This window comes from Callithrix jacchus, chromosome 1 (assembly GCF_049354715.1).
Source record: "Callithrix jacchus isolate 240 chromosome 1, calJac240_pri, whole genome shotgun sequence".
Lineage (NCBI taxonomy): Eukaryota > Metazoa > Chordata > Mammalia > Primates > Cebidae > Callithrix > Callithrix jacchus.
This window is the reverse complement of record NC_133502.1, coordinates 194,881,359-194,896,292: the sequence shown is the minus strand read 5'-3', so window position 1 is coordinate 194,896,292 and position 14,934 is coordinate 194,881,359. Positions and strand designations below refer to the sequence as shown.

Here is a 14,934-nt window from a genome sequence, read left to right as displayed (position 1 = left end):
GACATTTGTATTCTTCTGGGAAGGATCTTTCTAAATCTCACGCCCATTATTTATTGGGTTGTCTTCTTACTGAATGTAAATCTTTGTTAGATAAATGTATTATGAATATATTCTCCCCAGTCTGCAGCTTGCTTTTGTATTTTCTTAATGTCTTTCAGAGAAGTTTTAAGTTTTGATGCCCACTTAATTTATCAACTTGCTTTTATAGTTCATGCTTTTTTACATCTTAATAAATCTTTGCAGTCTTAAGGGTCATGAAGACTTTCTCTCATGTTCTCATGTAAAAACTGTATATTTTTAGCTTTTGCATTTAGCACGATAGTCTATTTCAATTTTTGTGTATGTCATAAGGTACAGGCTGAGTTTTTTTTTCTATACAGTTATCTTGTCATTTCAGAATCTTTTCTTCAAAAGACTGTTCCTTACCCATTAAATTACTTTGACATCTTTGTTGAAAATCAACTGGCCTACTTCTGAACTCTGTTCTACTGATCTCATGTCTACACTGAAACCTGTCAGTACCATACTGTCTTGATCACTCTAACTTTGTAGTAAGTGTTGAAGTCAGGTAGCACAAGTCCTCCAAATTTGTCCACCACTCGCACCCCTTGACCCGAACGTTTTGAATATTCAGGACTCTTGCATTTCCATATGAATTTAATACTACCATGTCAATTTCTACCCAAAGAGCACTACTATTTTACTTGGGGTTGTATTGACTCTACAGACCAATTTAAAGGACTACTACAAGGTATTAACAATAGTGAGTCTTCCAATCTATAAATGACATCACTTTTCATTTATTACTTCAATTTCTCTCTACAGTATTTTATTGTTTTCATTGCAAAGGTTGTACACACATTTCCTTATATTTATTGCTAAGTATTTCAATTTCCAATTATTCATGCTAATATACAGAAAAACAAACAACTTTTGGATAGGACCTTGTGTAAACCTTAACACTGCTCAACTCAAAAAGGTTTTGTGTGGACTCCTTAGGATTTTCTAAATAAATAATCAGGCCGGGCGCGGTGGCTCACACCTGTAATCCCAGCACTTTGGGAGGCCGAGGCAGGTGGATCACGAGGTCAAGAGATCGAGACCATCCTGGTCAACATGGTGAAACCCCGTCTCTGCTAAAAATACAAAAAATTAGCTGGGCATAGTGGTGCATGCCTGTAATCCCAGCTACTCAGGCTGAGGCAGGAGAATTGCTTGAACCCAGAAGGCAGAGGTTGCAGTGGGCCGAGATCGCGCCATTGCACTCCACCCTGAGTTACAATAGCGAAACTCCGTCTCAAAAAAAAAATAATAAAAAAAATAAAAATAAAAAATCATGTTATCTGCAAATAATGACAGTTTTACTTTACGCTTTCCAAATCTGTATGTATTTTTTTTTTTTTTTTTGGTCTTATGCAATTGCATAGGGCAAGAGCTCAAGCAAAATGCTGAACAAAAGTGGTGAAAGTGGGTCTCCTTGCCTTGCTCCTGATGCTCGTGGAAAAGCATCCAGTCCCCACATTAAGTATGATGCTAGCTGCGGAATTCCCACAGGCCCCTTCTATTTCTAGTTTGCTAAAGAGTTTTACTATGAATGGATGTAAAATTTTGTCAAATGTTGAGATTAACGTTTTCTCTTTTATTCTGTTGAAGTAAATTTTAAACTTGCACCCCTGGGATATACCACACTTGGTAATGATGGACAATCGTTTTTATATATTGCTGGATTCAGTTTGTTAATGTGTGCTTTAATATTGCATCCATAATCACGAGGAATGTTGGCTAGCGGTTTTCTTTGTTTGCAACATCTTTGTCTGGTTTTGCTATCAGGTAATGCTAGCTTCCTAAAATGAACTGGAAAGTCCTTTTACTCTTCTGTTTTCTGAAAGACTATATACAATTAGAATTATGTCTTCCACAAAGGTTTGATTCAATTTACTAGTAAAACCAACTGGGCTTGAAATTTTCTTTGTGGGAAGGCTTTCTATTTTAAACTTTAATTCTGATATAATTATAGATTCCCAGGAAGTTGTAAAGATATTAAAGCAAAGTCCCATAATACTCCTCATCCACTTCCCCCAACTGTCTGCTGATAATAATGAATTCCCTCAGCTTGTTTGTCTAACAGATTTTAATTTTACCTTTTTATTGAATACACAGAATTTTAAGTTGACAGGGTTTTTCTTTCAGCATCTGAAAACCCCATTTTGGGATACAAAAATTAGCTGGGTGCCATGGCACGCACCTGTAGTTCCAGCTACTTGAGAGGCTGAGGAACAAGAGTCACTTGAACCCAGGAAGTAGATGTTGCAGTGAGCCAAGGTCATGCCACTGCATTCCAGCCTGGGCAACTGAAGTAGACTCTTATCTCAAACAAACAAACAGATGCAAGAAAAAAAAACCATTTTGTTGTCTTCTGACTTGCACAGTTTCTAACTAGAAGTCTGTGATCATTCTTACTTGCCTGTCCTTTAGAGTTTCTTATCACTGATTTTCAGAAATGCTTTACTGGGCATGGGGGTGAAGGTATTTGTTTATTTACATGTGCTTATCTTGCTTTAGCGTCCTGATTTTCTTGGAACTGAGTATATAATTTCCTTTAAATTTGACAGATTTTAGCTATTATTTCTTTAAATAAAAAAATACTTTTTTTTCTTGAGAAAGAGTCTCGCTCTGTAGCCCAGGCTGGAGTGCAGTGGTGGAATCTTGTCTTGGCTTGCTGCAACCTCTACTTCCTGGGTTAAAGTGATTCTCCTGTCTCAGCCTCCCGAGCAGCTGGGACTATAGGCACCCACCACCATGCCTGGCTAATTTTTTGTATTTTCAGTCAAGACAGGGTTTCGCCATGTTGTCCAGGCTAATTTGGAACTCCTGAGCTAATCTGCCCTCCTTGGACTCCCAAAAGTGCTGGGATTACAGGTGTGAGCCACCACACCCCACCTATTTCTTCAAATGTTTTTTCAGACACACTTCCTACCCTGCTCCCCGACCTGCCTTTTTTTCTTGGGCTCCAATTTCAGGTATGTAGGACCATCTAATTTAATCCCACAAGCGAGGGACTCACTTCATTTTTTTCTGTCTTTTTTCCTCTCTGTTACTCATTATGGACAGATTCTATTGCTATGTCCTCAAATATACAGATCTTTTCCTCTACTCTTTTTTTTTTTTGAGATGGAGTCCTGCTCTGTTGCCTAGGCTGGAGTCCAATGGTGTGATCTCAGCTCACTGCAACCTCTGCCTCCCAGGTTCAAGCCATTCTCCTGCCTCAGCCTTCGAGTAGCTGGGATTACAGGCACACATCACTGTGCCTGGCTAATTTTTTTTGTACTTTTAGTAGAGACAGAGTTTCCACATTTGGCCAGGCTGGTCTCAAACTCCTGACCTCAGGTGATCCACCCACCTTGGCCTCCCAAAGTGCTGGGATTACAGACATGAGCCACCATACCTAGCCTGTATTCTTTTTCATATCTTCCACTTCTCTCTTCATCTGTGCATGTTTCCCTTCACATACTTAAGCACAGAGATCATATTCACATCATTGCATGCTAATTCCATCATTTCTATCTGTTCTAGGTCTGCATCTATTGACTGATTTTTCCCCTGGTTATAGGTGACATTTTCCTCCTTCTTCATTGTCTAGTAATTTTTAATTGTATGCCAGATGATGTATTTTATATTATCGATTCCTATATTTTGCTGTATTCCTTTAAAAATTATTACTTTGTTTTGACAAGTAAATAAGCTACTGTGTTACTTACCTATGCTGCATGACAAATTACTCCAAATCTTTAGTGGCTTAAGACAATCCATTTATGATCTCATAGTTTCTGTGGATCAGAAAGCTTAGCTGAGTGCCTCCAGCTCAAGATCTGGCACAAGGAGGCAATGAAGTTGTCAGCAGGGCTACAGTTATCTTGAGGACTGACTAGAGGAAGATCCGCTTCCGAGCTCATCTACATGGCTTCTGGCAAGCCTCAGATCTGTTCCCACACTTCCTAATGTGGGCCTCTCTGCAGAGCTGGCTCACAATATGGGAACTGGGCTTCCCCAGAGTTAAGTGGCTCTAAATGATAGCAAGAGGGAGCATTTAAGGCAGAAGCAAAGCTTTTTATAACTGCATTTTACAAGTGATAACCTTATCCCACTACTTCTTTTGCTTTGCCATATTCACTGGAAGCCAATCATGAACTGTAGCCAACATTCAACAACAGCAAATTACACAAGAAGCAACTACTACCAGTTGGGAATCACTGGGGAACATTTTAGAGGCTGCCTACTATAGCTACTTAGGGATCTCCTTGGTCCTTCTGCATCTTTTTTTTTTTTTTTTTTTTTGGAGACACAGTCTCCCTCTGTTGCCCAGGCTGGAGTGCAATGGTGTTATCTCAGCTCACTGCAATCTCCGTCTCCCGGGTTCAAACAATTCCCCGGCCTCAGTCTCCTGAATAGCTGGGACTACAGGTGTGCACCACCACACCTGGCTAATTTTTTGTATTTTAGTAGAGATAGGGTTTCACCATGTTGGCTAGGATGGCCTCCATCTCCTGACCTTGTGATCCACTGCACCCAGCCCTTCTGCATCTTATTTTTAAAGCTCTTTTAGGGCAGATCTAGATTAGTATTTACTCTGAGGCTATTTAGTTCTATAATACTTTCAGATGTGGTCCTGTAGGAATCTATACTGTTCTATGAATAGAGCCATCTATTCATAGAGGTCTCTCCACAGTAGCTGGTGGGAACGGAAATGATTCCCTGCCCTAGGTAAACTACCAAGAAGTGTTTGCCTAATAGCTCCCTGTTCCTGGAAATTGTTCCTGGAAAATTATTCTTGCCCAGCTTTGTGGGGTTTCACTCCATGCATGTACAGACTGGTATTCAGGCAAGGACTCGAAAGGATGCCTATGTATATTTCTATACTCCTTTCTCTATGCAGCTCCCTCCACCCAGTATCTGCCCTGCAAATTTGAGCAGTATCATTTTCCTTGAATACTGTTTTGTGTCTACTCAGATCCAGTTGGTTTTCCCTTCCCTGCTCCATGTAGGTTCATCCTCCCTGCACAACCATCTGGAAATTGCCTCCAGGAAAAGACTGTGAGCCGCAGTAGGACTTAACTCATTTTAAAATTTTTGTTCAGGATCACAGCTTTGTATAATGTCTGAAAATAACTGCTTCCTATATTTTGTCCATCTTTCTATTAATAGTTGTTTGTGACAGCAGAATAATCCAGCCTGTTATTCTCACATAGCTAGGAGTAGAGATCCTACCCAGGGAGTTTTGAAAACCTAACAATCCCAATCCTGGGCCCCAGTCCCCAGAGATTCTGGGTTTACCAGGATGAGGTCTGAGACTTTTATGTGTTTAAAAGCTCTCCACATCATTTTTATACACAATTAGGTTTGAGAAGCACTGCATAACCTAATGATGTACTATAAAGCTACTGAATGTAGCTCACAATTATTAGTTTTTTGCAACTTATAGAAATGTGTTTTTCCACCTCCTATGTTTGCAAAGATTTACAAAGTAATGTACATTAAATGTCAACTGATAAACACCACTTAAAGAAAGTTCATCTTATTTGTTCATTACATTTGGCATCTTTATTTTGCTTTTATCTGTATCTTCAGAACTTTAGATGAAGTTTGATTAATAGAGAGCACATAAAAAAGTATTAAATCAGCTAGGCGCTGTGGTTCACGTTTGTAATCCCAGCACTTTGAGAGGCTGAGGTGGTAGATCGCCTGAGGTCAGGAATTTGAGACCAGCCTGGCCAACATGGTAAAATCCTGTCTCTACTAAAAATACAAAAATTGTGTGGTGGTGTACAGCTGTAATTCTAGCTACTTGGAGGCTGAGGAATGAGAATCACTTGAAACCAGGAGGTGGAGGTTAAAGTGAGCTGAAATCGTGCCACTTAACTTCAGCCTGGGCAACAGAGTGAGACTGTCACACACACATACACACACACACACAAAGGTCACTAAATTGGATGGGTAAAATACAGTATTCTCTTCCCTTCTTTTTAAATTACGACATAACGACATAATGCCAGGTGGTGGCTCATGCCAGTAATCCCAGCACTTTGGGAGGCTGAGGCAGGTGGATTGCCTGAGCTCAGGTGCTCAAGACCTGCCGGGGCAACATGGTAGAACCCCATCTTTATCGAAACACAAAAAATAGCTGGCACACGCCTGTGGTCCCAGCTACTTGGGAGGCTGAGGTGGGAGGACTGCTCAGGCCTGGGAGTCAGACGTTGTGCAGCAAGCTGAGATTGTGTCACTATACTCCAACCTGGGTGACACAGTGAGAGGAGAGGAAAAAAAAAAAGACATAACATCTTGTATATAGATGCAAATGCAAAGCCACTAACTCACAACAATATAAATGCACAGGGAGCACACTAGTAAACACAGCACAAATGTCTCAACTCCAAATGAAAATGCTCCCCAACACCATTATTTTAGGGAAGAGGTGTAGCCAAGACTACCCTGTATCACAGGATAATGGGTTTAGGCCATATTTCCTTTGGCTGCTCTCACCTATGTGGAAATACTCTGCCTCAGCTACACTATCCAAAAGTGGCTGAATAAAATGCACAATGAGGAGCCTCTTGAGCACTACCAAATAACAGCCCTCTGCCCCGCTTCTCATCTGCATTCTGCAATGGCACAGAAGAGCTACTTTTGAAACTGGTTTATAATGGATCAGTAATGACCTGTGCTGGACGTGTTATAAAACAGCCATCAAGAATCACACTTCTCTGAATTCACGCCTTGTGCATCCCTTCCACTCTGAATCGGAGCTGCCCTGTGACTTGCCTGGACTAAAATAGCAGGACAGAAGTGTCACTGTCCAAGTTCCAAGCTTAGGTGCTCAAAGGCATTGCTAACTTCGATCTTCAGTGTCTTGGAGCTGGAGATACCATGCTGTGAAGGAGCCTGCGAAGACAAATCACGTGGAGAAAGCGGCCCAGGAATCCCACTGAGCCCAGGCCCCATCCCACCCTCTCTGTGAATGCAACTGCCGGAATGAGCCCAAGAAAGCCAGCAAAGAACTGCCTAGTCAACTCAGAAATGTGAAAACTAATAAAATTGTTATTTCAAGCCACTAAGTTCTGAAGTGATTTGCTATGCAGTAAAGGCTGAGACATGGCAACCACATACTCTACTTAGAGCTACCTGTGTGTCTTACTGTAGTGACTAAAGTCACTAAAGCCAGAGAGCCTAGCTTTGAACCCCAGCTCCCTCACTTAATTGCATGAACCTCAGCAAGTTACTTAACCTTCTGGGCCTCACTTACCACATGTGAAAAATACAGGTAAGAACAGCACCTAATACCCAAGAGTTGTAAGGATTAAATGAGTTAACATTATAAAGTATTCAGAACAGTGTAGAACACATAATATTATTATTAGAGTCTAACAGAATAACACAATTTACACCTATAATTTATATCAATTAAAGATATTTATAGTATTTTAGAAAACAAATTCTAGATACATCCTTACTGAGGCATCTAATACAGGTGTAAATGACTATGAAGAAAAGGCCTTAACTTTCAGATCCTGAGGCCCTAAGAGCCTCTTGTAGTTCCAGGCACTCACCTGCATAGGGGATACAGCTGCTGCAGGAGGGGTTTTCATAGGACTTGGACTCAGGGGCGTTCGAGGAATTGCAGCTGCAGCAGGGTTTGGTACTATGAAAACAACAAACAAAAAAGGAAATAATGTCACTGTACAGTGGAAGCTTAACTGGATTCCACTTAAGGACTCACCAGACTAACCAATGCTCTCAAATCCCCTTGGACACTGTCTTGGCTGATGTCTAACCTCTGCTGCACAAGGTTAGTAGTCATGTCTTAGCACACTGGTGCTTTTCCTCCCATCAGGTGAATTATTTGCATCCGTAGAGGAGTCATGTTTATTTCCAACCCTGGTTATGGCAGTCATTTCGTTTTTGTTATTTAATTACATTACATAAGGTACTCCATAAAGCAATGAAATTCAAGTATTAAAACCCAAGAAGAGTATTTACATAACTGTAACAGTTAAGAAGCCTGGCATGTAAATGATGTTCAATAGTTGCATATTAAACAAAAGAATGAAAAAAAAAAAGAATGAGGGCTGGGTGTACTGGCTCACGCCTGTAATCCAAGCACTCTGTAGGCCAAGGTGGGCGGATCACCTGAGGTCAGGAGTTCAAGACTAGCCTGACCAACATGGTGAAACCCCGGCTCTAAAAAATAAAAATAAAAAAGAATGAGGAACTCCTGCTTGTCTTCCCTCAATTCCTCCTGCAGAGTCCATCACTTCACATATATTTTATGATTTGTATTTAATGCAGGGATATATAATCACTTGTTTGCATTATCAGTCTCTTTCTCCAGAAAAAACTGCTGAAAAGTAGTTTATGTTTTTAGGATTTATTAATTTCTAGATAGTTGGGGATAACATAGCTTCTGGTAAAGGCTACAAAAATGATTATTCATTTGATGCTGAATTAAATTAAAAATGGGATACAAAAATGAACTCAAGCCTATCAGTGTGGCAAGATGAAGCAGATCACTGTGGACTTTTTTACCGCAGCCAATATAAACACAAATATATATACTTACATTTAGAATTGATATATTACATGTATTCTTATTTACTGAGATAAAATTCACAGAACAAAGTTAACCATTCAAAAATGTACAGTATAGTGGCATTAATACAGTCACATTATTGTGCAACCATCACTTCTACCTAGTTTCAAACATTTTCATCATTCCAAAAAGAAACCCCAAAAGTCACTTCCCACCCACTCTCTCACCAGCCTCTGGCAGTCTGCTTTCTATCTCTATGGATTGACCTGGTGTGAATATTTAATGTAAACAGAATCTTACAATATGTGACCTGTTATGTCTGGCTTCTTTCAATTAACATAAATGTTGTAAAGATTCATCCATGTTGAAGCATGTGTTACTACTTCATTCCTTCTTGTGGCTGAAAAATATTCCATTGTATGGATATACCATATTTTGATTATCAATTCGTTGAATGCATGGATACTTGGGTTGCTTCTATCTATTAGCTATTATGAAAAGAGCTGCTATGAAAATTTATGTACAAGCACAGTCGTTTCTCAATTTATGATGAAACTTTGTTCTCATAAACCCATCATAAGCCAGTCAAAAATGCATTTAATACACCCAACCTCCCAAACATCCCAGTTTAACCTAACCTCCCTTAAACCAGATCAGAACATTTACATTAGCTACAGTTAGGCAAAATCATCTAACATAAAGCCTATTTTATAATAAACAGACTGTGTTGAATATCTCAAGTAATTTACTGAATACTGTACTGTGTATCACTGGCACTACTATAAAGTCAAAAGAAAAAAGTTAAAGCATTGTTAAGTCAGGGACTGTATTTGTCTGATTATCTATTTTCAGTTCTTTTGCATATATAATTAGGAGTGGAATTGCTGGGTTATTCACATATATTTTATTATAAAATAACATACAAGCCTTTTTAAAAAGATTAGTATGAAATAATTTTGTGCATTAAAGCATGTTTTATTAATATTCTGAATAGGTATAATTTTAATTTAATGTAGACATTCCATTATCATTTTGATTTTTAAAGCATATATATATTTTATTCTTTAGAGACAAAGTCTTTTTCCAAGCTGGAGTACAGTGGCTATCAACAGGTATGGTGATAGCATGCTACTGCCTCAGCCTCCTAAGTAGCTGGAACTATAGGCACTTGTCAGCTCAAAGCATATATATTTTAAAGTTCTCCTTTCATCTTACCCCATCATATTACCCAGAGGTGGCCACTAACAACAGTTCTGGGTACATCTTTCTTGCACTTTAAATGCAAATACACTTAGCTATCTATGTACCTTAAAAAATAAAAATAAAAAAATAAAAAATAAGACCACACATACTATATACATATATATACGTACTGGTCTGTAACTTGCTATAAAAGATTGCAGAGCAAAGAGCAACTGCTCAGGTGGCACACTTGAATAAAGCATCACAGACATGTTTTAACATCAGTACTCTGAGATCTATGTCATCCTTATTAAAATATGCATAGTATTTTACTGTATTAATTAGTCATAATTGTCTTAATTCTTTTAATAGCATTTAAGCAATTTCCAGGTATTCATTTTCTTCAAACAATGCTATACTGAAAACTCTGTATAAGTATATATCCTTATATATAACACTTGTGCCAGTATTAAGTATAACAACTTCAGAGTCTATGAATATGTCATTTTAGATTGAAAGGTACTGCCTAACAGTCCTCCAGAATGTCTATACCAGCAATGTGTAGGAGTACACATGTAACTTTTGCTCTGCTTTTAAGTCAAAGAAAATTCATTTGTGTATAATCACAGAATACAGATTCTAGTAGCCTGTTAATAAATTTTAAAGAATTTCTAGATAAAAATTTAAGCTTTAGGACATATTACAATTAATTGTTTGAAAAAACTACATACCCTTTCCTTTCCCAGAGCTGAGGAAGTAAGGGAGATGAAAAAAAGTCAAGTCCTTTTGAAGTGGGGAGAGTAAGCCTTCTAGAGCTTGTATGAAAGAAAGCCCAGCTTGATTCAGAACCTGAAGTGCCATGTAGGACTGACTATAGCAAGCGGGGGAAGAGTGGTTCAACTGAGGCAAAGAGTAAGCAAGGGTCAGACATTTGGGAATTAAGCAATTAGAGGATTTTAAACAAGAAAAGATATTTCTACCATGGGATGAAAAAGGGAGAGTCATTTGGAGGTTACTAAAACTAGTAGTTGATGGTGGCTTGAGCTGCTAGAGATGGAGTGAAGCAGAGCAAAGATATTCATGATGCAGCCTGTATCAACAGGATTTGCTTGTAATGGAGTAGATGTAGCAGTAAGAACAAGAATGTAAGAAAGATCCCCAGACTTTTGGCTTAAGGAACTGGGTGGAATGGTGCTGCCATTTATATATGGTGAAAGGTTGCAGCTGGCAGACAAGGGTTTGGTTTTTGGACGTTACATGTCCAGGAGACACCTGAAGGTCCATGTCAAGTAGGCATCTGGATATACGCGACTGAGGAATTCAGAGAAAGGGAATAGCTAAAGTCATACATCTGAAGTTCTTAGGGACAGAGAAGACACTTAAAATAACAGCAATGTGTATGATCCACTGAGGGAGAGAAGACACATCTCTGCATGGGATTAACGCTTTGGTCTGAGACTAACACCTCTGAAACTGAATAGACCCCAAATCTCCTATTAAATATCACTTTCTGTTAAGTCTAGTGCATTAATCCTATATGAAAGTTAATGGAACTAAGAGTAAGACAGTAAAGAATATCAAACTAGACCAGAGAACACAAGGTAAGTGAACAACCACATGCAGTTGGCACAATGCAGGAGAAATTAATTACCTTGAGATGCACTGTCAAAGGACTTGATGAGGGTTTTTACTGTAGGAGTTGGCTCTGAGGAAGTGGAGGACCTTCTACTCAGTCCCATTCCCTGCCGTAAGGCTGCCAAATCTCTCTCAACAGCATTCATGTAATTGTATACCCGGCCTCGCTCCTCCTCTTGCCTGAAAACAATATTGAAATCCAAGCATTTTTATATATGTATGAAAAAATACACATTTTTCTCCTCCCAGCTGAAAAGCATTAAAAAGTATCAGTTTAAAAAAATTGTATCAGTTGAGCTTAGTAAATTACCTGGTCTAATGTTCTCATTTGCTTGGTAAATACCAGGAAATGAGACTAAAATTTTTCTATCAGGTTATCCTAAGTAAGTTAAGCAACCATCAAATTCCATTTTCATCTGAGTAAGTGTAAGGTAAGGACATCAGTAATCAATTAGCAGTAAAACAGGAGGTGGACTGGCTCAGAGCTGAGACTCTCCAGGTCCTGTGCTCCCGAGAAGGCCCTTCTCAGGAGTCTGGATAGTCACCAATACACGATAATGTATAATTATAATTTATAATGGCTCTAGTTAATATGCCATGCTTAGCCATGGAAATACAAAAATAAAACCAAAGCTCACACTCTTTTGAAAAAAAAACATAAATAAAAACAAGGAAAGTGCTGTAGACTTCGAACAGAAATCTACAAAGAAAAAAAAAGCTTAGACTCATATTAGTAACATGAGTCCCCCAGAAGCTCAGTATGATGAATCCTGAGTCATCTGAAAAAATCAATTCCATTTCATTTCTGGCCCATTCTAATTCACTGTGCTGACTAACACAGAATTCTTTCATCTGGAATGAGATTGCAATTGCAGAGTTTGTACATGTCATATAACTATCAGTATGTGAATAAAAATGAAGCCAGTCCTTAGGAAAAATCTGTCTTTGGTGGCCATTTGGCTCTTCTGACAGTCTTTTGCCTCAAGATGTACCACAGGATCTTAAGGTCATTTAGCTATCATAATTAGAACTTTTAATAAAGAATCTCTAACAATGATTATCAAACATTTTGATCTTAGAGGCCCTTTCTACGCCTAAAAATGATAAGGACCCCAAAAAGCTTTTGTTTATGGGAGCTGTCTTCCATTACATTAAATTAAAACTAAGAATATATAAAACTATTTATGTTATTTAAAAATAAAGATAAATACAGGGTTAATTAATTTTATGAAAAATAACTATATTTTCCAAAACAAAAAATTAGTAAGAGTAACAGTACTTTGCATTTTTAAATCATCTCTTTAATGTCTGACTTAAGAGAAAACAGCTAAACTCTCTTTTGTATTCAACCTATGTTGATATGAAAAAAACATAGATAAGGTAGATGGAAAAGGAAAGACTTTAATAGCTCTTTTAGAGAACTGTGGCTATTCTTTGACACTGCACTAAAACACAATAAGTAGTGACTTAAAAGTTAGTTCCAATGTGGAATCTGAAACCATAAGTGAACTTTTCCTATTCCGTCCATTAAAATCCACTGGTTAATCTTGTTTAACATCATAGACTGGTCATAAGGAAAATACTGGTTCACTGAGTTACAGATTTCTAAATGCTGCCATTATACGTTTTTTTAAAGTCATAATGATCTCCTCGGAAGACACTTTATGGGAAGCTGCCAAACTCACCATTGGTAAATACAAGTTTTCCAAAATCCTAACTTTCACTTGAAAGCCCCCATTGTATCAGCGGCAATAAATACTGTTGGTTGTTTTCCTTTAAGTGACAAGCTGTCTTAATTATTTTCACAAAATATCCACCAAATAGCCAGGTGCAGTGGCTCATGCCTGTAATCCTAGCACTTTGGGAGGCTGAGGCAGGCAGATCACCTGATGTCGGAAGTTCGAGACCAGCCTGACCAATGTGGAGAAACCCCGTCTCTGCTAAAAATACAAAATTAGCCAGGTGGAGTCTCAGTGTGGACCTCAGAGCATGTCACAAATGTCATTTCATCTGATAATTTTCATCAGTTTCCAATTATCTCTATGTTACATGGGGAAAAAACTACGGAAATTCATGTGATTATAAGATAAAACAAGTGAAAATTCCTCAAGTGAGTGATAGAAAGTCACTTTGCATTCTTTACTTGGGTCTCCAAAAATACTAGCTAAAGTATACTGATCATTGCCCTGAGTACTTGGGAGGCTCTGTCTTATTTAATCCTTATGACAACACTGTACAGCAGGTAGTATTGTGTCACTTTAAAGATGAGAAAACTGAGGCCCAGGCGTGAAGGTTCCTGACCAAGGTCACAGCTAGTAAGAAGCAGAGCTGGACACGAACCAAGACTATCTGTCTCCAGAGTCATCCTTAATCATGAGGCTACAATCTAAAGAAAATTAACAGGGCTGGAATGTGGCACCGGGGGAAAGGAGAATCACGTGAGACCATCCTGGTTCCCTCCAGAGTTGTGGATCACTGATACTGACAGAAAGATCCACACAGACAGCACTAGTTTACATGTGCCATAAAATGAGGCCTAGAAAAGCTGAGTAACTTCCATCAGATCCAAACTTAGTATCAAACTCCACATTTTTTGCATAATACCACATCAAAAATTGGAACTTAAATGTTCTCTACTAAAACATAAGTACACAACTGGTTTCTCAGAACATACTTGCGTGACTTTATTTCCTCCAATTCTTTTGTGAGTTTTTCATTTTTTTCTTGAGCCTCATGTAACCGGCGCTTTAGATCACCAATCTCCTCTTGAGCTTCAGATTTAATGTCATTTGCAATGACTACCGCAGTCTGGAGATCAGCCTGAAACTGCCGCCATTCTGCAGATTCTTCCTATATTAAAAAACTAACTTTTTATTTTTTATTTAAAAGCAATAAAATTTGTTTATGATTGGATTGCTATAATGCACTAATGCTTCCGAATAATGATTAATTTTTTTAATCCCAGAGAATTGCTATTATCTATTTCAAACAGGCAATGCAACTATTATTAGTGAATTTGTTCTTAATAAGGAAAAGATTCTCTAGCTATCTGTCTACTGAGGCATCAAGCACTCAGAGTGCTCAACAGATATTAATGATAACAATGTCAAGCCTCCCTTCATGCAAGTTTCAAAGCAAGTCTTATGGATATAAACATCATCGAGAATTTATGGAGCTTTACTTCTGAAAAGCACAAGAAGGTATAGAAATGGTATGTGAACCATACAGTGAAAAACTATAAATATCCTGACATCAAAACCTAACAGGAAAAAAAAATCAAAAGAAAAGGAAAAGGAAGAGGAAGCCAGAAGAAAAACACTAAACTCAATACAGGCAGGCAAAATTATACAAAGAATGGTGAGGAACTACATGGTCTGTTGCTTCCCACAGTCATGGAGGATGCGGGTGAGGCCGGGTGGGGAAGTCTCCCTGGGCCTCATCTCCATTAGAGCCACAGCTGGGCCATGCCTGAGCCTCACATCCTCACACCTCTAAAGCAATTTTGTAACATCATGAAAGGAGCCTAAGCAACTGTG

At 38.5% G+C, this 14,934-nt stretch overlaps 1 protein-coding gene across 8 annotated transcripts in view; it reads right to left on the bottom strand.

Annotated features, from left to right (window-relative positions):
- Nucleotides 1-14,934, bottom strand: part of SPECC1L (sperm antigen with calponin homology and coiled-coil domains 1 like) — a 153,281-nt gene that overhangs the window by 69,823 nt on the left and 68,524 nt on the right. For 5 of the 8 annotated variants that reach the window (XM_035267244.3, XM_009007814.5, XM_035267261.3 and 2 more), the window contains 3 exons: nt 14,073-14,248; nt 11,415-11,578; nt 7,602-7,693 (listed from right to left, as the gene is read on the bottom strand). In XM_035267244.3, the coding sequence (XP_035123135.2) occupies nt 7,602-7,693; nt 11,415-11,578; nt 14,073-14,248 (432 nt within the window). Of the gene's footprint in view, nt 1-6,017; nt 6,937-7,601; nt 7,694-11,414; nt 11,579-14,072; nt 14,249-14,934 lie in introns of those variants that run through there. The other 3 variants (XM_078336112.1, XM_078336117.1, XM_078336120.1) reach the window with 1 other exon arrangement.